Here is a 24910-nt window from a genome sequence, read left to right on the forward strand (position 1 = left end):
TAAAGTATGTGGCTTTGGTTTGGGTTTTCGAAGATACATGCGGTTGGATAAGCCAGGAGGCCTAATGCCCTAATGTGTTGCAAACAGTACTAGACAATCTCTGTAATCTTCTGACCACATGTGCGCATTATAGATTATCAAAATAGGAAGCTTGACCCATTCACTGCCAGAAAGTCAGGCATAGAGGACCTGGCAGTCAATGCTAATAAATCCATGATTTTGTATACATTAAATCTAGATCAATGAGTATGATATATATTATCTTTCAAATCAGCTCCATGGACTTATATTGTGCAAGACATCATAGGATGTATTTACATGTTCAGGTTTTTTCAGATGCTACTTTGAAACCAAAATCGGGAGCGGAGTAATAGAAAAAATAAGTAGCACTTGCCATATATACTTTCACCCTTTTATAATCCACACCTATCTTTGGATTTAAAAAATGCATCTGAAAACCTGAATGTGTAAACACACCCTAAAAGTCTGCTTGCCTAAATTACAGATGCTAAGCCGGCTTTAGAGATGTGGGGGTGGAACAGTTGTGGACAATAATTGGACTTGGGTGTGGGGAGCAGCCGGAGCTCGGATATATGCAGCAATATAAATACTGTACATGTCAGGCATTCATTAACAGATCTGCACACTGTCACCATTGCAGTGGTGGGCATCAGAAGCATTTCTTACTGTCCTCAGATTAGATGAGGCGTATTCATTGTACATGTCATGTAACATATTATGCTTATATGCATGTCTGTTCCTTCTGTTCTGTCTAAAAGCTTTCTGTGTTTAATCACCCTTGAAATCTTCTGAAAAATAAAAATAAACTAATTACCCAAATGTTCTGTTTTAGTTAGTAGTAGTTAGCCATGATAAAAACCACAATTGCAAACTGGCAGCGCCCAGCTCCACAAATCCTTGGCAAATAACTGATAAAGGGTAAATATTGTTTTGCAGATTAAATATAGGAACAATTTACCTAAAACCTAGTGTAACTGTGTGCATATATTGCATTTCATGTTACACTGGGCTGAATTTATCAATTTAGCAATTCTGAAGGAGAGGTGTGGCTTTTGCAGCTGTCTGTAGGCAAATCTGACCCGCCCCGATACACTTGCATGCATATCTATAAAAGGATGATTATCTCTGCATTGCTTCATTGTTTTGTGGCCCTAAAGGTTTGTTTCTACTGGTATTAAAGGCCCCACATGGCACCGTCAAAACTGCGTTGGTTGTGGAAATCGTGGTGTGTCCACATCACAGTTTTTACCCCAAAATGGGTATGGGATTCCCTAGAATCCCATCCACTTTGCGCTGACTGTAAAATGGTGCAATTTTTCCGGCTGCGTTTTTGCTATGGGTAAATCAGTGTTTAAGTCCCGTGGGTGCCTGGCTCAACAGTCTCTGAAGTTCGCCGTAATTTCTGTTAAATAGACATTTCAACTGACAGCTATTGGCCCTGATTTTGCTAGTTCTTGGCCCAGTTGAGTATGTATGTTATGTTACATGTATGTATCTGTAATGTAATGTTGTGATAGTGCCTCTCGTGGTGGTAGGGCGATTATTTGCAGTTTTTAGTTTATTTATAAATTGTGTTCTATGTTGTTATTACTTAGCCTTACCCATTCTGTTCACATACTATGCTAAGGAGCTATCCAGACATAGGACCTAAGCTTTTTGTCTATCTATTCCAGCTTCTGTGAATGAAGTTTGCCAATTGTTAATACATTCATAGCAGTCGATAAAAGCAATGTATTTACAGTATGTCCAGTGCTTGCATTTAAAAACAAAACAAAAATACTGATGTGTCCATTATTTTGTGGAGTTGTTGGGAGAATTTATTAGAATTTGGCGTTTTGGCCTCAGGCATCCACAGAAAGCGGTGAAGAAGGTGCAAAATGAAGCATGTGGTGGATTTTTGGCACAAGAAAGGGCTTTGCGCCAAAGATGTGCCACATTGTCACCCATTTATGCCCAAAAAAACTATGGTAAATGTGATGATAAACTTCTCCCTCCACTGTACTTGCAATTACCAGCTTTTTATAGAAAATGCTGAATATGTTCTCATTTTAATATTTGACCCATAGTCATGTATTAATTCTCATCTTTATAGTTTTTATATTTCCAATTTCCAAAATGTTCTTTTTGCTAAAGTGGAAATCGACAATAAAGATGAGCAAATAAATGTTTTCAATTGGAAGTGCCCCAATTGCCCTGAAAAGTCATATCTTCACCTTCAATGACAGAAAATAACCTAAAACCACATAATCTAAAGTTTGGATCATGTGGTTTTTGTGGCTCTAGGTCATGGAAATAAAGAAAGAACAGCCCTTGCAGCTGTAAGCCGAGAATCTAACCTTACAGCTACCATTGGCTGGTTTCTCATGGTCAATAACCAACTTTTGAAAGTAGGTCAATGATCGTGAGGAACCTAGACGAAATTAACCTTTTCCCACTTCTTCCATTTTTCTTTTCCCCGCCTTTCAAAAGCCATAAACTCTTTTTTTTTCCATTGACAAAGATGTACGAGGGCTTATTTTTTGTGGGACAAATTCTACTTCATACTGGTACCATTTTAATATTCCAAACAATGTACTGGGAAGTTGAAAAATATTTAGAGTGGGAAGGAATTAGAAATAAAACTGCACATGAGCCATTTTCTTATAGGTTTTAATTTTATGTTGTTCACTGTGCAACCCAAATTTTAACTGTGTTATGTGCGTCTTTAGGATTACGGTACCAAACATATATAGTTTTTGTTTCTTTGTAATATCTTAATCAAAATCCAAAACTTTGGGAAAAGAAAACATTTCTTGGCGTCTCCATATTCAGTTTTATATTTCCATATACAGGGCTGCATAAGGCTGGGTTCACACTAGTACTTGGATTCTGTTTGCAGGCAAGACTTTTCGCTCTGCATTTTTCAGGCAGAAACCTGGTGGTGGACATTATAGTCTAAGGGGGCCACAAGTAATCGCTTTCTAAGCAGATTGGGTTTCCGATTTTCAGGTCTCCAAGCGTAACCTAGAGTAAGAGATCTTTTTTTGCAGGGTTAGATGCACTTTTTATTTATACTACTTTGGGGAATGTCTGATGTTTTGCTCAGAATAATTTCAAGTTTTTGTAGAAGGCAAATTTCATATTTTGACTTTTTTTTCCTGGTAAAATTATAACTTTGTAGTTACTCTTTCTTTGGCTCCCCATAGACTGAAGTACAACTGTATTGCAGCCTATGAGAGATTCTCTTTGTGACTAAGGAAGTCTGCCCCAGTCAGGCCTCAGTAGTTACTTTCCCATGACTGGCCTTGGAGCCTTCCGCTGCATAGAACAGTGGAAACCTAGTGGTTATGGTACCTGATCTGTTTAGGAGCAGTTGCCATATTTAAAGAATCCTTATTTGCTGTACTATTACGACGGGTGTTGGGGAGACATTAATAATTGTGGCACATCTTTGGTGATCCATGCACCAGAAAATGGTTCTTGTAGGATTACTCTTGGTTGGCCTACTGTATGTTTGAAAATGGTCAATTCCTACAAGTAATCTTTAGAGATTTAGAGAGCATTTTCAGTCCCTGAAAGTAAGTCAATGAGTATACGTTTAAGGGAGTCTGTCAGCAGAAACCAGCATATTATCCTATCTCAGCAGATAAGGGTCCCCTGAATAAAACTGTATTTTTCCTCCTTGTTAATTGGTGCTTCCATTGTTAACATACTGTATATACTCGAGTATAAGCCGACCCGAATATAAGCTGAGGCCCCTAATTTTACCACAAAAATCTGGGAAAACTTATTGACTCGAGTATAAGCTGAGGGCGGGAAATGCAGCAGCTACTGGAAAATTTCAAAAATTAAAATTGTCGGAGTTTTTGGGTGCAGTAGGTGCTGGGAAAGGGGAGGGGGTGTTTTGGTTGTCTGTCTGCCCCTTCCCTGAGCTTGAGGACTGTTTTTTTTTTTTTTTTTTTGTTTTTTTTTTTTCCCCCCCACTTGGAATTCGGCCTGGCTGAATATAGGGTATCTACAGTGCTCCTATCAACCCTTTTCCAACGGAAGAGGAGCACTGCAGATACCCTCTATTCACTTTCAGACACAGGGATACCTAATGTATATGTGTTTCCCAGTAATTTTCTACTTTTGTATGTATTCTAGGGAAAGGAGTGATATTAGAACTTTTATTTTTTTAATTTTTTTGAAGCTTTTTTTCCCCACTATTTTATGGGAGATTCTATACATTGATATTGCGGCTGGTCATAGACCCCCCTCCTAAAAAAAAATAAAAAATTTTTTCTTTGCTGACTCGAGTATAAGCTGAGGGGGGCTTTTTCAGCACAAAAACTGTGCTGAAAAATTTGGCTTATACTTGAGTATATACAGATCAATTTTTGACAACATGCATAAGAGTTCTTTGGAGCAATAAGGGCGTTGCTGTATTCACAGAAGTGGCAATACCTTGGCAACAGACATCTCAGCAACGGAGACACTGATTCACAAGGGAAAAACACATTTTCATTCAGATGACTTTGACTTGCCTATCTGCAGCATTGAGTTAATATGTTGGGTTCTGGTGATTGACTCCCGTTAATTGACAACTGGCTATGTAACTGCTTTGTCACAGATCAATTCCAGAAGTTTCAGATTTTCTGGGATCCAAAATGCCTTGGTAATGAGTTTGACTTGTGCTGAATGGATTTGCTCATCTCTAGCCTACAATCCGGCTGCAATCTCTATAGCTTTGTCACTATATTCAGGATCTGGGCGGGAGCAGTCAAGTGAATGATTTTATCATATGCAGAGATCAGTTAATACCCTGCTTCTCCCCTGGTGACTTGCAGGAAACAATCGACACTACTTACTTTGCCTGTGTATTCCTAGCACACTTCCTATCTGCTATACAATAAGGCTTTCTCATGAGAACAATCTGTTTCAAATAGCCGAACTCAAATTATCTGGAACTGTTCTCCACAATCATATTTCATTTTCATTGTTTTTTTTCTTTCACGTTCTTCTCGTTTATAGTTGCTAAAAATCCTTCTATTCCTACACGGCTTCTATATTTAGAAACAGATTGTTTATACACAGTGCGAAATCGAATTAATGTTTGCAGAACAGATTTACTCTAAGATGCCTCAAGAAAAGCTAATATCCACTGTTAAGTGGCATTAACATTAGGCAGGGTGCTACTTTACATATTGCTACTCTAAGAAGGAGTACTCACTTGAAGTTAACCCTTTAGGAAAGCTAGAGAATGCGAGAATGGAGTCAATATTGAGGATTGTTAGGAAAGGTTAAACTTGAAAAACATGTCTCTTTAAGAAAAGATGGACAATTGTGTACAGACAGTGATAGACTAATAGAAATGTTAGTAAGATATTTCCTACTTATTGGTTTCATATCGTAATGTAATTTTTCAGGTCGCATTCACATCAGCTTTATCTCTGTACCCACATTACTACCCACTTGTTATACGGGGCACTACAACATAGTATCATTCAAGTGAATGAGGATGTGTTGCAAAGCTTAACTAGAGTTTTAGCCACACTTTATTCTGACCCCACAGTCAAACCCACACATATCAGGTGAGAAAGAAATATCCTTGGGATATCCCGGCACTATTAGTGGCAAGAAACACAAACATTCACAAAACCGCAGATGATGAAATACTGGTAGTAATGTTACCTTAGACTGGCTTTTCCATTCTCATTTGTACTAACTCATTCTGAATTTTTTCAAAGGTCATCACACTGTCTACATTGGAGTTCACGTTCCTAAGAGCTATCGGAGGAGGAGACGTCATAGACGCAGAACTGGCCACAAAGATAAAAAAGAGAAGGATAAATCAGAAAATTATTCAGATGTTGAGAAATCTGATACAGAGAATGCCGATGACATCAGCTCCAACATCCTTAAACCTCTCAGTAAGTACAGTACACAGCAGTCACGTGTCCGGCCATTGGACCATTTGGTAATGTAAGTGAATTACATGCAAAGGGTTCCATTGAAAAACGCCATATGTATGGAGCCATAATGAGTGTTATACCAATAACCTATCAGTACCACAATGGTTGTCCTATAATATTTATGGGGATACAAGGCTTGCTGCTCATACATTGGAGATGTAAGGAATCTTTAGGTCATAGGCTTTTAGTATGTTTAAGGAGTTATCCAGAATTAGAAAAGAGTATATACCAAGGGCAGATGAAAGCAAATTCTCGTGATCTTCTCATAGAAAACTTCTACCACAATGTATTCAAGGAATTAAGATGTTGCACCTGCCTTCCTCTTATTGTTCCACATTACACATAGCCTGAAAAAGGGTGCCCTCTATATGGACAATTTTGTAGGATAGTGCCACAAAAAGGGGGTGAGCTGAAGGGTGCACACAAAATAGCAACCTTTCCCTATTCAGCTTTACCATTTCCTTCAATATTTTCTAACTAGTCTGAAGGCTTTACGCCTTGCACAAATTATGGATGTGAGCATCAGATATTGCCTTTCTTAGCAATTATTGATATATCTATGACTTCCGGTTTCTATATAAGAGTCTACGGTGGATCTCTCAATGATTCTGATTGGCTGAGGCTGCTCGGGTACATTCATTGTTTTGCATCATGTTCTGTCTTTGGCATTTGGTAGAGGCAGGTGCAACCACTAGAACATCTTCTAAAATTAAAGGGTGCAGCTTGTGCTCTGTCCCTACATTTAGTCTAAATAGATGCTATTGTTTCTTACTGCAAGGACTGAATAGAGCCTTAGTGGAGCCCTCGATTATATCATAATTATGTGCCTAGGATAATGAAGTATTTAATTTGTGATCAGCCATAGAGGCTGCATATCATCTTATTCATGTAGGCCCAGCATCAGTGTCCAGCATCCTGTGTGTGTCTACTCTTTAATCACATGTTGGGCTCTCTAAAGATCCGCCAGTCTGCCTCAGTATTTGCTCATCTTCACAGACTGTTTATTTTCCCCTCTATATTTAATTATGTTAGAATAAAAACCAGTGATGTGTCCTTACTGTGAATTATATTGGACGTAGTGGAAAGTTCTCATTCATCACTGCTCATGCTGCATGACTGCTCACAGACGGTAATACAAAGCACCAAGGCTCTCTGTCATAGAGTTTATAGTAATATCTATGAAAGTATTTTTGTACAGTACTGTGTGGAGAAATGCTACAAAGTAAGAATGCTTTCAAAAATAGAAGTGTTAATAGATTATTTTTGTCAATTAACAAAACTAAGTACATTGAGAAATATAAATCACATCATGGTGTGACCTCCCTTTACCTTTAAAACAGCATCAATTATTCCAGATACACTTGCATACAGTTTTTGAAGGAACTCAGCAGGGAGGTTGTTCCAAACATCTTTTTAGGAGAATTAACCACAGATCTTCTGTAGATGTACACTTATTCAAATTCTTCCGTCTCTTTATGTAATCCCAGGCAGACTGGATGATATTGAGATCTGGACTCTGAGGGCCATATAATCACTAGAGATGAGCGAGTAGTGAAATATTCGAGATTTGATATTTGTTTAGAGTAGAGCCTCAATATTCGACTACTCAATCGAATCCCATTATAGTCTATGGGGAAAAATGCTCATTTCAGGGGAAATCACTATTCGACTACAGGAGAATCACCAAGTCCACGAGTAGCAGGATGAGAGTGTTTAGGAGGAGCACTGTGCAGTTAAAGCGCACGGACCCCATAGACTATAACGGGTCTGTGCGCTTTAACTGCACAGCGCTTGAAGTTGCGCTGATATTCCGTTCAGGGGGTCCTCCTGCGGACTCCTTCTGGACAGGAGGCAAGTGCTAATGTGTCGTCCTGCAGACCAGTATTGATTGGCCAAATGCTATACACTGTATAGCATTCGGCCAATCAATGCTGGTTCTGCAGCAGGCTCTTCTTTGCTAGTCGGGAGAGCTGGCAGCTTTCGGTTATGCGGGAGATGACTTTTTCTCATAGGAATGCATTGACCAGCGTTGATTGGCCAAATGCTATACAGTGTACAGCATTCGGCCAATCAACGCTGGTTCTGCTGGAGGCTCGTCTGTGAGGAGGCGGAGTCTCCACAATGGAGATTGCTGTGGTCCGATCTTAGACTCCGCCTCCTCACAGACGAGCATACTGCAGAACCAGCGTTGATTTGGCGAATGCTATACACTGTATAGCATTCGGCCAATCAATGCTGGTTCTTATTCGAATCTTTACTGCGAATAGGAGTAGTATTCGAACGGGTACGAGTATTTTGACTACTGTAGTATTCTATCGAATACCTACTCGATCAAATACTACTCGCTCATCTCTAATAATCACTTCATTTTGGAAAGGGGTCAAATCCACTAATGACATATTCTGACACCTCACATGTTGTATTGACACAGGCTGCTTGTCTAAAGGGATTTGATTGGTGATTTATTAATAAATTAAATGAAACAAACACATATAGTGTGATACAGTGGGGAAAAAAAAGTATTTAGTCAGCCAACAATTGTGCAAGTTCTCCTACTTAAAAAGATGAGGTCGGCCTGTAACTGATATCATAGGTAGACCTCAACTATGAGAGACAAAGTGAGAAAACCAAATCCAGAAAATCACATTGTCTGTCTGATTTAGAAAGAATTTATTAGCAAATTATGGTGGAAAATAAGTATTTGGTCACCTACAAACAAGCAAGATTTCTAGCTCTCACAGACCTGTAAGGCCGGGTTCAGACAGGGTTTTTTGGTGAGGATTTTGACGCGGAATCCGTGTCAATATCCTGACCAAAAAAACACCCCCCATTGAAATCAATGGGAGGCGGTCATTTCTTTTTTCCGTGAACGGTTTGTTCCTGCTCTCAGAAAAAAGGAGTAACATGCTCTTTCTTCAGGAGGATTCCACGGCCGGATGTCCGCCTGAAGGCACTCCCTCCCGACTAGGCCTATTCATTTGGGCCTACTCCAGAGCGGAATGCCACGTCTGGACTGCACTGCACCAGCATCCAGTCGCGGCTACCGTTTTTTAGTCTGGAATCTGAGACGGCCTCCGCGTCAAATTTTGGACCAAAAAAACCCGTCTGAACCTGGCCTTAGAGGCTCCACTGTCCTCCACTCATTACCTGTAGTAATGGCACCTTGTTATTAAAGACACCTATCCACAACCTCAAGCAGTCACACTCCCGTGAAAATGACTTTCTGCTAGGTAATAAGGGCATATAAAATAAAGTTGTAAAGTGTGTAAACCCCTTTGGTACTGTGCAGAGATTTCAAATCAGTGTCTAAAATGAATATCAGAAAGTCAGAAATCTATAAGCGGTGTCAAATGGGTTTGGGCCTTTTATAGAGACCTTTGATTGCAGAAATCTATAGAAATTTAAGATCATAGACTTCACCAATGTCGTTTTCTCATAGGTGTCAATGACATATTGAATAATTATTTTACAAAGGTTTGCAGTTACAGATGTCATTCATCCATCCATATAATTATTTTGCTGCATGCTGTGATAACCTTTAGGAGACCAGTACATGCGCTCCGGCAGCTGCCAGGGTCTGAGACATACCTACTGCTCTAATACTAGAATACTGCCCTAATTCGGCAGTATTTTGTTAGATAGGAACATTCCTTATTCTGGGACAGATTAGGAGATTAAAACAGCAATTTAATTGGTTTCTATGGAAACCTCTCCACTTTTGCTTTTTAAATACATGGCCCATAGCTTTTCCTTTACTGCAGACCATTACAAGTACACCCTGGCACATGCCATTGACCTACTTGTGTCACTCACCCTTTCATAGGTCTTGTTTTTTTGGGCTGGGTTATACTATACTTTAGATAACATCCTAGAGCTTTGACTCCTCAGTAAGGAGCATATGCTTTAGGCTGGAGAAGGGAGGAAGGATGTGAGTGATAGCTTCTTTGATGAGAGCCAGATCTGAGGATGTTACATGTAGAGGCCTTGCAGGGGAAGCTGAGTAGAGAAAATAGGTTAATAAGTATTTTCAGACGTCTTACAGTGCCTGTCTGCATATCGCGTTGCAGAGAAAATCTTGTGAAATATGTTGTTACACTCACTTACCATCCACATTCCCTTCATGTACAATGCATTTGTTCAAGAATTCCCGTCTGTGGCTCTGCCATAGTATTATGACTCTTACATGAGCCTGGGCAATGCGAATGTTGCTTTTAACATTTTCACACCGAAAATCCAGCTTTCCCTTGAAAGTAAATTCCACGTAATCTTATTTGCAAAGTTAGATTTAACAATAGTCTTCTTTCATGATTTTAGCTTATGTGGCGGTTTAGCTAGAAATTGTGTTAACAAGTTTGAGCCAGTAGGATGGCTCTCATCTTGGCTGCATTGCATTCTGATACTGTGGGCATCACAGTTCATAGTAGGGGTCATTATGTAGCCCGCTGATACAAAGCCATGTCTAGGACTAGTGAACAGAGATCATATTTACAGGGAACCAGTGTTTCTGAAGCACTCAGATGTAATACCCTGCTTTTGTTCTCGGATTTTTGGACAGTTTTCAGATTAAGTAAATGCTACTTGATGAAATGGAACAGAGATCAAATACACATGTAATGAACATGCTGTAAAAGCCAATAAGCTTTATCTGAACAGAACTTTATTTCAGATGGCTTTCTACAGATGTAGCCGAGTTCAATTTCTTACCAACCTCTCAGTATACATTCTCTATATTATGATCCTGTTTCTGATTAATTGTGATAATAGGATGGATTTAGCCAAATGACAAACTCAGATTTTTTTCACATTGGTATGACATCGCAATTGATATAAGCCAGTAGCGGGCAGTGGATTTACAGAGATCTGTGGAGACTCCGTTTGCAATATAAAAATTATTTACTTTACTGAGATTTTAGTAGAGAACCAAAAAGACCACAGACATTCATGTGGGGATGGAGACTCCCTGTCCTCTACCATGTATTCTCTTGAGGTTTTCATGACACCAGGGGCCTATCTGCCACAAGAAGACCTGAGGCGATGGCCTCAGGATGGCATCTCCTGGCATAAACTGGGGGGCGCTATTCTTTTTTAATCAGCCACAACCGATTGGATTATTCAAATAGGTAGCGACCAATAATTTGTTCAATCATCCATGTTACTGTCAAGGCTGGCCTCCACTGCCTCGTCTAAGTGTTGATGAAAATTATGTCACAATGGTGAAGAATGCCAGGACGTAAAGTCCTGGCATTCTTCAGCATTAGGTACAACAAACCCTAAAGGTGGCAGTGAGGCTGGCCTCGACAGGAGCATGGATGGGTTAGTAAATATATCACTGTGTGTGGGCCCTCCCCAAAAATTATAATGTGTGGGGGTAAAAATAATGGGGTGCCCAATACGTCGATTGCGATCTACCGGTCGATCGCGATCCACCGGTCGATCGCAATCTACCGGTCGATTGCAATGGACGTATGGGTCGATCGCAGGATGCAGCCAGGGATCCCCGGTGTCTGCTTGTTCACAGTGCAGGCTGAGAGTCGACTCTCAGCCTGCACTGTGAACAAGAACTCCGGACACTTGCAGGCCGCTCTTAGGGATGGAGGGGGCCGGGGTGCTGCTTGTTCACAGCGCAGGCTGAGAGTCATCTATGGACACTGGCAGGCCCCCAGTGTATATGAGTAAGCTAAATAAGTAAAAGTCTAGTACAATTTCTAGTATAACAAATTGTAACCCGTGTGTTACTCATCACAGGCACATCAATTACATGACATCAAAACACTACTATAATTATATATAAACTGACTCTGCATAATCTAACTCCACACAAATGGGGGCAACCTGTTATGAGTAGTGACCAACTTCTTTGTCTAAACATATCTTCTACTTCTAGAGCTGCAGCATTAAGGCACCACCTTACAGATCAACCAGGTGACAAAAGTTTTTGCAAATCTTTAGGTGGGAGTTTATATATACACACACACCGGACACTTTATTAGGTACACCTGTCCAACTGCTCGTTAACACTTAATTTCTAATCAGCCAATCACATGGCGGCAACTCAGTGCATTTAGGCATGTAGACATGGTCAAGACAATCTCCTGCAGTTCAAACCGAGCATCAGTATGGGGAAGAAAGGTGATTTGAGTGCCTTTGAACGTGGCATGGTTGTTGGTGCCAGAAGGGCTGGTCTGAGTATTTCAGAAACTGCTGATCTACTGGGATTTTCACGCACAACCATCTCTAGGGTTTACAGAGAATGGTCCGAAAAAGAAAAAACATCCAGTGAGCGGCAGTTCTGTGGGCGGAAATGCGTTGTTGATGCCAGAGGTCAGAGGAGAATGGCCAGACTGGTTCGAGCTGATAGAAAGGCAACAGTGACTCAAATAGCCACCCGTTACAACCAAGGTAGCCAGAAGAGCATCTCTGAACGCACAGTACGTCGAACTTTGAGGCAGATGGGCTACAGCAGCAGAAGACCACACCGGGTGCCACTCCTTTCAGCTAAGAACAGGAAACTGAGGCTACAATTTGCACAAGCTCATCGAAATTGGACAATTGAAGATTGGAAAAACGTTGCCTGGTCTGATGAGTCTCGATTTCTGCTGCGACATTCGTATGGTAGGGTCAGAATTTGGCGTCAACAACATGAAAGCATGGATCCATCCTGCCTTGTATCAACGGTTCAGGCTGGTGGTGGTGGTGTCATGGTGTGGGGAATATTTTCTTGGCACTCTTTGGGCCCCTTGGTACCAATTGAGCATCGTTGCAACGCCAAAGCCTACCTGAGTATTGTTGCTGACCATGTCCATCCCTTTATGACCACAATGTACCCAACATCTGATGGCTACTTTCAGCAGGATAATGCGCCATGTCATAAAGCTGGAATCATCTCAGACTGGTTTCTTGAACATGACAATGAGTTCACTGTACTCCAATGGCCTCCACAGTCACCAGATCTCAATCCAATAGAGCATCTTTGGGATGTGGTGGAACGGGAGATTCGCATCATGGATGTGCAGCCGACAAATCTGCGGCAACTGTGTGATGCCATCATGTCAATATGGACCAAAATCTCTGAGGAATGCTTCCAGCACCTTGTTGAATCTATGCCACGAAGAATTGAGGCAGTTCTGAAGGCAAAAGGGGGTCCAACCCGTTACTAGCATGGTGTACCTAATAAAGTGGCCGGTGAGTGTATGTGTGTATATGTATATATATATATATATATATATATATATATATATATATTATTGTGCCAAAGTTTTAGGCAGTAAAAATGGCTGTAAAGTAAAAATGCTTTTAAATAAGTGTTAGGCCAGAGCCCCACGTTACAATGCAGCGGCAAAAACTGCATTGTTTACAGTACCGCCAAAATGGATGGGATTCTCGCTAATCTCAACCACACATTGCAGAAAAAAATCTGTGTTTCTAATGCATTGCGCTATGTTGTACAATGCATTATACTGTCTGTCATATCCCTCCAAAACCCCTTAGATGCCCGTGATCATTGGTTTGCCGGGAACAGACGAAAGTACACAGTCAAGTTCCCGCGTCTAAGAGTGTAGGGGACCCACATTATTCTATTACAACTGATGTGGAAAAGCAGTTTCTGAAGAATCCTGGCAGGGACGTTGTTCCAAACACTACTGTCTTTTTGTTTATATGCAATTTTTGGCTGACAAGCTTCCCTTTGAAAGGACTTTCCACACAAGTAACATCTGTAGAGTATGGGACCACACTCTATGGGTAATGGTGACAGTCAAGGGCCCGTTATGACCAGTAACTATTCTAACGGTTTGGACAGAGCTTAATCCGTAGTGGTAGATAACAATAACAGGGGCCCTGAGTCTCCAGTGTTAGTGAACTGGTTGTACACAAGCACCACCACAGCTCTGTTAACTTCTATGAGACTGATAGACATAGTCATCACTCTGTCAGTCACGTAGATGTAATTGGCACTGTGACCATGTATGCAAACTATTGATTCAAACATGCAGAGAACTTGGAGACCCCTGTTTATATGATTGTTGACAGTTGTAGTCAGACGCTCATCCTCTAGCTTGTGAATAGAAGATAAGTGTTGTTAGTGTTTCATGAGTGCTTTCGGTGATGAAGGCGCCATGGCCTACTATTTATGTAGTTCTCTGGTAGGTACATTTATTACATTCAGTTATGAAGAAGGCGTGGGATTTTTCATGGGTTGTTAACCAAACCAGCTTTAAACACATAATGGTGTAATATTTATATAGCTATCTTTGTATTGTGAGGCAGCTTTTCCCAAGAAACACCTAAGCAATCTCAGAGGAACGCAGAGCGCTGGATACGGCTTAGAAATCACTTGGTTTGCGGCCAGCGGTTTATTACCTATTCTTGCTCGCTCGGTATTTGGCGCCAGTATCTTGCAGCATTCTGAAAGGCTCATCAATCTTTTAGTACAGAACGGTTGACCCCTATTCCTCTGCCACTATTGTTTACTGTGAAAGTGGCAATATTACAATCTATACTTTACTGCAAGGCATTGTTCAGATGATTTCTTAAGCCGTTCAGTTGCCATATTATTACATTACGGGGTAAATGAAACACTGCTGCTTTACTCCCTTGTACTTCTTTATTTTATGTCCAAATACTGCATTTATATGCCCTGGTGAAACTTTACTTAATGTTCACATGGAACAATGACCGCCTGTGCAATTTTCACACAGGAAGTGAACACCAAGCTATTGGCGAAGAGTTTTTTTGTGCTGCTACACAGTACTGCCTTTGATAGTTGCCAAGTCCACTCATTCTTTATTTCCGCCTACTGTTTTCCACTTTCTTCCTTTTTCTCTTTTTAGATTTTTCTTAGCCTTTCCACATGAAGTGGAATCATTTATTTAGTAAATGTAAACTCTGTCTTTAACCAGAGAAAGAATCACCCAAGTGAAAGGATCTATCATTCTTTTGACTAGTGTCTTTGCTTAGCCAAGGAAGCATCAGTGATGTGAAAGCAAATGAACAAGGGCATGAAATGGTCTAGACTAGAATATCCAAGGCATAGCAGATCCGATAAAGTCCTTGTGTAAGAAGTCTTCATTGTGTAGTGTAATCTTTTACTATAAACTTCTGGTTTGGTATGCTTAGGTAGTGACAACTGTATAAGTGGAATTCCCTAATATAATATCTTCATAGGAATCACATCATGTAACAAAAAGGGATAATAACCCTTCTTGGAATATAAACTAAACCTAGATTCACAGGAACGTTGTGTAAAGTGGCCGTGATAAATGGACATTTTTCTTGGCCATATTGCACCCAAGGAGCGCTCGTTTTTATGGATCCCTCATACATTTGAGTGTATTATGGGATCTGTGAAAATGGACAGAAACAGAACATGATCTATTTTTTTGATGGTCATTTAAAATGGACCATCAAAAAAAGGTCATGTGATTAGCCCCCATTCACATACAGTGAATTTAACGTGGCCATCATACAGATGATTCTCACTGTCATGTGAATTTAGGCTTAGGTACGTGGCACTGAAACTGCTATAGGACCAGCAGCATAGAGCAACTGTTTGACCAATACTTATAATACTTCTCAGGCTAGGTTCACATCTGCATTGGAGTCTCAGTGGGAACCCAACAGACACTTGATGGACCACTTTGCAGTCTTGCAGATTTTGCCATGGTTTTAAGAGCCAAAACCAGGAGTGAATTTAGCAGATGGGAGAAGTATTCCTATATATTTCTCATTTATGCTTAAGCCACTTTTGGCTTTGGATAAAAATAAAAAAAACGCAGCTAAGTAAATTTACTGCAACATGGGTCCTCAGTCTTAAAAGGATTTTGAATGCTGCGGCCTACCTATTCAACATCACACAGTGTCCTGTGTAGTTACTGAAGACACTTGTGGCACAGTATTATTAGAATGGGAAGAGGTGGAGGCCATGGTGGGGGTTAATAGATAATAGCTGCATCTTGCTCTTACCCTGTACATTTGTATGCTGTGTTTTCCATAAGGGTAATGCATGTTAGAGACGTTAGGGATATTTATTCACTCACAGCCCATATGATCCAGTTATGTAAGATATCTGGTGAGCAGAGTAAATCCTTCCGTAATCTAAGGTTGTAGAGAAGATCTTATCTGACACCTTCTTATGTGTGATTCATAGAGGCTTTACTCATCCACCCCATGTCAGGTTAGTGTATAGCCAGTGGATTACATTGTGAACACTACACACTGTTTATACTATGCCACTTCCTTTCCCTTCCTTGTATGGGAGCACATACAAGTTCCTCAATAAGATATATAGCTTAATGGCTTTGGTATTACCATAGTGTCAATTCAGTAAAATGGGATAGATAGAATGGACTTTTCTATGTGTATACTATTCTTTCAATAGGAATCAATGAAAAATGGACATTGTGTTAGTCCACAATAAAACCGGTGTGTGTGCTTCAGGTTATGCTGGGTTCACACCAGCATCTGATTTCCGTTTCCAGGTTTTCGTCTTCTGCCTACAAAAGACGGAAACCTGGAGTCCGGTCGTGAGCGCCGGTGAACATTTTGTGCTCTCCGCGGAGAAACAGTTTTTTTGGGTTTTTTTTAACCGGACATAAAGTCCTGCATGTCTGACTTTGTGTCCGGTTAAAAAAAAACTGTTTCTCCGCGAGGAGCACAAAACGGTTACCGGCACTCACGGCTGGACACTTTTCAAACCCATTCAAATGAATGGGTTTGAAAAATGACTGCAGGTTTCTGTCTCCGGCCCGGTTTCGTGCAGGAAACGGAAACCTGCAGAACAGAGACCGGGTGCAGATGTGAACGAGCCCTTAGTAATTTCCTTAGATTATTGAAAAACAAGATATTTAGAGTATCCTATAGGGGCAGTGCTATAGGGGATACAGAGTTAGCAGTTGCGACTGGGTCATGAATCCTAAGGGGGTGGAATAACCTCTCTAAAACATACCAGTATTATACATAACACATGGTAAGTGGGGCCCCGTTACACATTTTGCATTGAGGACCAGAATCTAATTGTTACATCTCTAGCAGCATATTAATGAAAGGGATTTGTACAAAGATTGCTATGAATACAGAACTTGGAGTTGCTGTTATGTTATGTACCTTCTGACAGCCAGGCACTCATAGATGATAATTCAATAAAAATATAAATACAGATACAGATCTGATACAACAAACTGAATGAACATTATGCCTGGATTAAGAGTCATACCAGTTTGTTAGAGGGGTTGATAATATTGGGAGACTTAAAGGGGTTGGCACAAGTTTTAAAATTATCGCCTTTTGCTGATAGGTGAAGGTCTGACAGCTAGGACCCTCACCCATCAAAATATCCTGTTTCATCATTTTATGGAGTGGCAGGTTGAACATGCACACTGCATCACCATTCACTGTCTATAGGACAGCTGGAGAAAGCCAAGTACAACACGTGGCTATCTTCTGAAGATCCATAGAGAATGAATGACTGCAGCAATGTGCATGCTTGACCTGCTGCTTCATGTAGACAGAAATGGGACCCCAGTGCCTGTGAACAGTGGGGGTTCCAGTGACTGTACCGCCACTGATGAACAGGTTATCCCCCATCTGTTGGATAGTTGATAACTATTTATTATTATTATTATTATTATTATTGTTTATTTGTATAGAACCATTAATTCCATGGTGCTTTACATTTGGGGGTTTACATACAGTACGCAAAATATACAAGCAGATATAATACTAACAATGACTGACTGGTACAGTGGTATAGAGGGTCCTGTCCGTGAGGGCTTACAATCTATGAAACTATAGTGTCCGTCCCTTTAAGGTGAATGTGAGCCTTCGTTGATCATGTACTTTCTAAATCCGAATTTTTCTCTGTATAGTTCATTAATATATCTTTATAGGTTTCAGAGCTTTTCTCTTTTTGATACAAAGCTCCAAACCCCATGAATAAACAAACATGCTAAACCTAACATGCTGACTACCGACAGCGGCCACTAGAGGGAGCTTATGAGCTTAGTACATAACATCTCTCTGAGTGCAATGTATAAAGTATACAGGTTGCAGTGGTTTATGTACTGTAATGTCAAACAGTGTAGGTTTATCTTTATTTTGGGCAGCTGGGCACAAGGAGGTTGCATAAGAGCATGAGCAGAGGAACTCTACCATTCTACCATACTATTCTTCTTATTCATGTATCAGTTCTACAAAGCTACTACACCATGTAGCCTGTTTATGGGGCTCAGGGAAATTTTTTTTTTGTTTTTTTGTTACATTGCAGCAGTAGTGTCAAGAGGTTTTAGGCCCTAAAAACTGCACTATAGCAATAGCTGGAGAGGTACAGGGTTGTATTTACAGAAAATATAGTAACATGCCTTATTTTTAATTCTATTTTCTCTTTAATTTCTTACACCCTTCAAGCTTGTTCACAGCTGCTTGTCATTGTATGAATCATATCTCTATTAAGTGTGAAATGGGGGAAGTCATTAGTTTCCAGTTCCTGGCACATTTTTAATGTTGCCAATCATAACTAGCTAAATAGAAGAAGCAATGGGAATAACAGAGATTTTCTTCTTTGCTTTTTCCCCAATAGTCAGATGTGGTGATGGAAAAGATCATGGCGCTGTGTATATATACACATATACATATACACACACATACACACACACAAACAAATACATATACACAAAAGCACACACACACACACATATACACGTATACACACACGCATACATATACTCACATAAACACATTCAAACACACACACACACACACACACACACACACACACACACACACACACACATACATACATACATACATATACATCACACATACATATAAACACACAAACACATACACATCTTTTCTCTCTCAAAACTTATACACTGTAACAAAATCAGAATCTGTGTAGACAGTCCATGGTCAACATAATGTTTTAGCTTCTAAATATCGAAATTAAAGGGGTATACCACAAAAATTTTAACTTGCTGATCGTTGGAGATCTGATCACTGAGACCCCCAACAGTCTTGAGATTGTAGCTGCTTTAACTCCACTGTAAACTTAGCAGTGAACACAAAACGTGTGTCCCCCTTACCCCACTCCATTCGCTTTAATAGGAAGTAGTTCAAGTACAATCCTGGGGTATCTCCAGCACACCCATTGAAGTAAATGGAGCAGAGATAGGTCTTCTGCATCCAATGCTACATTCACAACCAGTGCTCAAACACTCCTGTTCTCGGGATTGGGGATGGTCTCAGCAAACAGACCCCCACTGATCATCAAGTTAAGCCCTATCTTGTGGACTGAAGGTAACTTGATATAACAGAATACCCCTTTAAATATGTATTATTTGATAAAATGTATGAAACATATTGTACAAGACAAGCACTATCTTTTAAATAGTGGATAAATCATTTTTGTAGTATATACCCTTTAATAGTTCTTGAAAGCAAGCAAGTGCCATGAAAATAAAGCAATGATGAATTAAATATTAGAAAGTTATAAAAACTTACAGTATGTTATGTTGTATCTTCCTGCCTACAACAACAGTTAGGGAAAAACTGGGACAGATTTATTAACATGGTCTTTCATTTTTCAGGAGCAGAATACAGAATGAAAGCTGCGCTGGGATTGGTTACAATGGACAACTAGAGCAGTTTTCCTTTCATACCATTTTAATAAATCTGCCCAATGAGTTTGCGTACTGTGCATACGGTACACTACCACAACACTGATGGTCTTTTGGATTATTTTCAGCCCAGTTCTCTATTTTACGACAATGTTTGATGATAAAATAGAGTATCTGCTTATGTTGGTGTGAAGATGGTTGAGATGTTTTAACATTATCAGAAAGACATATCCAGCAGATGAGGAGAAAGCTGAATACAGCGAGAGTAGAATGGGCCTGTCATGACTGCCTGCTTGCATACACTATCACTGTCACTATATCACTATAAGGTTTGTACAGGTACAAAATGACCATACTATACTATCTACATATCTAGAAAAGATTTTCATATCTTAAGACATATAGAACATACATAGTGAGATTGGAGGTCCCCAGAACTCTCTTTTTCCAATCCAATTGACTTACAGTATGTAGAGACAAAATTTGGGAGAGTCAAGCAGCCACTTCTTCATTATTGGGGTACACTCGTAAAAAAAAATGACAACATTACCCATTGGGCAGTGGCAGCAGTTATCGGGTGGCTGGAGCAGGGACGGAGGGGGAAGTTATTATTATTTTTCTAAGTTAGTCCAAGACATTGCTGCATTAAAGTAGCATTTTTATTAATTTGGATGACTGCATTTAACTTATAGTATTTGCATATATCACCCAGGTGTTGTTTAGAGGATATCTATAAGGTATATTATGGATTTTTATGTATTGTGCCTAGAATAATAAGACAGTATACAGTAAGCTCCCATGCTCTCTCTATAGGTGACTTGAGGTAATCAGAATGTAATGCTTCATATCTCTCTAGGCAGGGAATTTGGAACTCTGTATAAGAAAAATGGAGTTACAACTGCTATAAAAAAAAATAAAAATAATAAATATATATATATATATATATATATATATATATATATATATATATATACACACACACACACCAGTATATATATAAATTTATCAGCATAGATTTATGGAACTAAAATGACATAGTGATATGACAAAGTGAAAACGTACACAATCTCAAGGGGTTAATGTTTTTAACACCGTAGTTGAAATATATTGTTTCAAATGCTCTTTCAAGAGCAGGAGACTGCGGTGACTGTTCCACACAATAGTGGGAGGATTTTTTTTTTTTCTTCCTGGCAGGTGCATGAGTTGTATCTACAGGTAAACCTTTTTAGTGACGGATACGCTATGGTTTATTGCAAGCTGATAGGAAAGCATTGAATCACTTTTTTCATTACATGTTTTAAGTCGTGAGAAAATGTTGCACTGATATACAGGAACAGACTACTTCATACTAGTTCCTGTCTTTTTCCAAAACCTTAAAATAAAAAGTACAGAAGTGATTTACTCCCTAGTTTTTTTTCTCTAGATGTTTTTCAGCTACTATCCATCATCAGGAATGTCTCGTAGATCGAGTCTGATATATTTGTAACACTAATAATAATTTTGCTTAAACCATTATAATACTTGCGGCTTTCAGAAGTTATTATTAACTATTCTTAATGTCTGGTGTTACGGTATACCCATACACTTAGCGATATTAAGTAATGCAGGGGGCAGCACTTCAGCTTTTCTGAATCCAGTACTCCCAGTATGCCCTCACACAGTAAGCAACAGGGCCCTGAGAAGTTTCGCAACAGCAGCATGGAGAAAAATTTGTAAAGTGAATAATGTTTATTTGATTTTTTTGACCCACTTTGTTCCTTCTTTATAAAGAAAATGCTACAAAATAACCACTGTAAAGCTTAGGCCACACACTGAAAAATGCAACTACAAATGCAGCAAAAACACTTTAATTATTCTCTGCTTTACTCTATGGATTTCTATTTTTAACCTTCACCCCATATCAGTTTATGAGAAAAACGCAGAGTTTCAGCAGGTAAAATTAACTGGCTGCATTTTTCATAAATGTGTGTGTCACTGAAAATGCAATGAACCAGAAAAGTGAATGAGACTTTCTTTAATCTCATTTGTACATTGAGGGGGGAAAAAAAGCTGCAAAAAAGGTGCTTTTTCGAAACTGCCACTGGAAGCTGATGCAGTGGACAGGGAGCTTGTGCAAATGTCTCCTATTCAAGTCCCTAGAGCAGGGGTGGGCAATTAATTTTCCCATGGGGCCGCATAAGAAATTGAAACTATACTAGAGGGCTGCGCCACGGCAAATTTAGCTCCACCCACTTCTACGTTGACTCCGCCCATTCCCAATCATCTTTCCCCCACACAGTATAATCCTCCTACAGTCACCCGTACATTATATGCCCCCACATTATAATGTTCCCTTCCAACTGCCCCACAGTATTAAGTCCCTCTCCTGGTGCCCCAGTATAAACTGGTGGAAACTAGAGGGGACACGAAACTGGAGCAGCTGGAGGGGGACATTAAACAGTGGGGGTAGTTGGAGGGGGGCAATAAATTGACAGCTGGAGCAGGACATGAAACTGGGGGCAACTAGAGGGGGACATTAAAATCGGGAAGCTGGAAGCAGACATTAAACCGTAGGGGTAGCTGGAGGGTGACATTAAACTGGGGGCAACTAGAGGCAGACAGGTCTCCCTACAGCTTCCTCCACAGTTTAATGCCCCCTCCAGTTGTCCTCAGTTTAATGTGCCCCCAGTTTAAGTGCCCTCTTCATCTATCTCCAGTTTCATGTCCCCCCTCCATTTCTCCCTCAGTTTCATATTCCCCTTTATTTTCCCCATTTCATGTCCTCCCTCCATCTCTCCCCCAGTTTCATGTCCCCCCCTCCATCTGCCATCTCTGTCCTAGTATAACATTCCCCTTCCATCTCTGCCCCTAGATTACTGAGACACACACAGACAGACACACAGACAGACACACACATATAGACAGACAGACACATATAGATACACACGCACACATACAGACAGACACATATAGACACACACACACACACACACACACACACACACACACACACACACACAGACAAATATAGACACACACACACACACAGACACATATAGACACACACACTCTCCACCCTGCATCTCACTTTACATCTCTCAGTACACTCCACGTCTCCATCTTCTGCCGGCACTAAGACACGCCACCTTGAAACGCTTCCCCCCCTAGACACGCCTCCCTAGCCAAGCTGTGCAGGCCGGGCTGAATCAGTCAGAGGGCCGGATATGGCCCGGGGGCCGGGCTTTGCCCAGGTCTGCCCTAGAGCTTGATAGCGGTGGTTCCAGAGAATTGCAGTGCTGGATTCTATTACTTAAATAGGAGGAGTCTGCACATGATTCCTTGTCCAATGCACTAGCGTCCAGTGTCTAATCTGTGTAGGGTCTGGGTTTCGGACCCTCACAGATCACATATTTTTGACCTATCATGTGAAACTGTCTAAAAGAAAAGCTGTCTTTGCTGCCTATAACAAGCAACCATGCTGCAATTTTTATTTGTTACCTTGGTTCTGAAATATAAAAGCTGTGCTGTAATTGGTTGCTGTTGGACAACAAAAAACATTTTTGTTTTAGCCAGCTTCATACATTACTCTGCCCCATTGTTTCATTTCATTTTGTGAGTTTTGTTCTGCTCCTGTTTCCATTAGATACTTTAATAGACTCCTATTGTCTGGAGTAAATGATTTCATTCACATGCGAGAAGTGTATTTGGAAGCTACTCTTCATTTTGTTGGCTTAGGTCTGCTCTGTCCACGCTTGACCTAGTGTAATCTACTACAAGGAAAGAATGAATCTGAAATCCCACACTGATAAGAGATCAGCATATGTACAAGAGACGGGGGTTAAGAGGGTTGAATGGGACTCTTATGGCTTGTAACAGCAAAATGAACGATAGACACACCTCATTTCCGTTCCATTCATTGTTTAATGTTTGTTCCCATATTAATGATACAGTCACAAAATAAAATAAGTCAGATGTTGTCTTACCATAAGGCAGCACGGTGGCTCAGTGGTTAGCACTGCAGGCTTGCAGCACTGGAGTCCTGGGTTCAAATCCTACCAAGGGCAACATCTGCAAGGAGTTTGTATGTTCTCCCCGTGTTTGCGTGGGTTTCCTCCGGGTACTCCGGTTTCCTCCCACACACCAAAGACATACTGATAGGGAATGTAGATTGTGAGTCCTATATGAGACAGTGACTGACAATATCTGTAAAGCGCTGCGGAATATGATGGCGCTATACAAGTCAGCATAATAAATAATAATAAGGCTACCAGAGACTAGAAAATCAATATAGTGGTTAGCTAACAACTTTTAAATGTATGTGTATGGAATTATGGGTTTTAATAGAGCAATATCATAGTTTCCTCTAATGCTAAAAACATCATACCAGGCCTCCAGCCCTGGTATACCAATATTATTGCTATGCAGTGAATATATAGTGACAGATATCAGGTGCTCTGCAGACCACTTAAATAAGTATAGAACATTAAAAATATAGTAACTCACATAACTGTGTCAGTCATTGATACTTCTTGTCTTTTCCATCCAGCCCAGACTGCCATGATGACTTCTTCTGCCACGGCTCATATCTATAAAGTTTGCAACACATACATCTTATGATCCTCATTTTTCCAAATTTCATAATGCCCCTCTTAATCAATAACGCCCTTTTACTTTGTGTACCCCTTAAATAAATAAGACCCCATCCTCACTTAAATCAATAATACTCCCTGAGTGCCCACTTAAATTAAGTTCTTTGAGTGCCACCTTAAGTTAATTATGTCCTTGATTGCCCCCCTCACGTAACAATGCCTATTGACTGGTTCTTGAATTAATAATGCCTCTGAGTTCCTCCATAAATACATAACGCCACTGAGTGCCCCCATAAAGTTTTTAAGCCATCTGTATACCCACTTAAGTTAATAATACCCAAGTTTCCCCTTAAACTAATATTGCCCCCTGAAAGTTGACTTGCATTAGTGGTGCCCTTGCTACCTGAGCATGGCAGAAAAAAAATTATACTCATCTAATCTGAATCTTCCGATGAGTTCAGCCTCTTATATCCTTCGGTTATCTCAACATGAAGATACAACTAGAAACGATGACTGGATGCCAAACTAACCCAATTTATAGGTGGTATAATCAATTTAGACGAGACAGTATAAAGATACGCCAGATCAAAAGTGGGCATGCCATTGGTACAACCTGTGCAGTCACAGACGAACCAGTATCAGAAGCTTTATACTGTCTATTAGATTGTAGGTAAATGTCTAAGCTAATAAATTTATGACTACTGATGGATTGTTGGTGAGATATAAGGGTGTGAACTATGCTGAGATATTGGAAATCAAGGGGCCATAACTGTTCTTG

General features: G+C 40.2%; 1 protein-coding gene across 7 annotated transcripts in view; it reads left to right on the forward strand.

The window, feature by feature from the left end:
* The window catches only part of SLC4A4 (solute carrier family 4 member 4), a 187549-nt gene that overhangs the window by 48065 nt on the left and 114574 nt on the right, over positions 1-24910 (forward strand). For all 7 annotated transcript variants that reach the window (XM_075284971.1, XM_075284947.1, XM_075284954.1 and 4 more), the window contains one exon: positions 5730-5912. In XM_075284971.1, coding sequence (XP_075141072.1) covers positions 5730-5912 — 183 coding nt within the window. The remainder of the gene's footprint in view (positions 1-5729; positions 5913-24910) is intronic.

This window comes from Leptodactylus fuscus, chromosome 1 (genome assembly GCF_031893055.1).
Source record: "Leptodactylus fuscus isolate aLepFus1 chromosome 1, aLepFus1.hap2, whole genome shotgun sequence".
NCBI lineage: Eukaryota > Metazoa > Chordata > Amphibia > Anura > Leptodactylidae > Leptodactylus > Leptodactylus fuscus.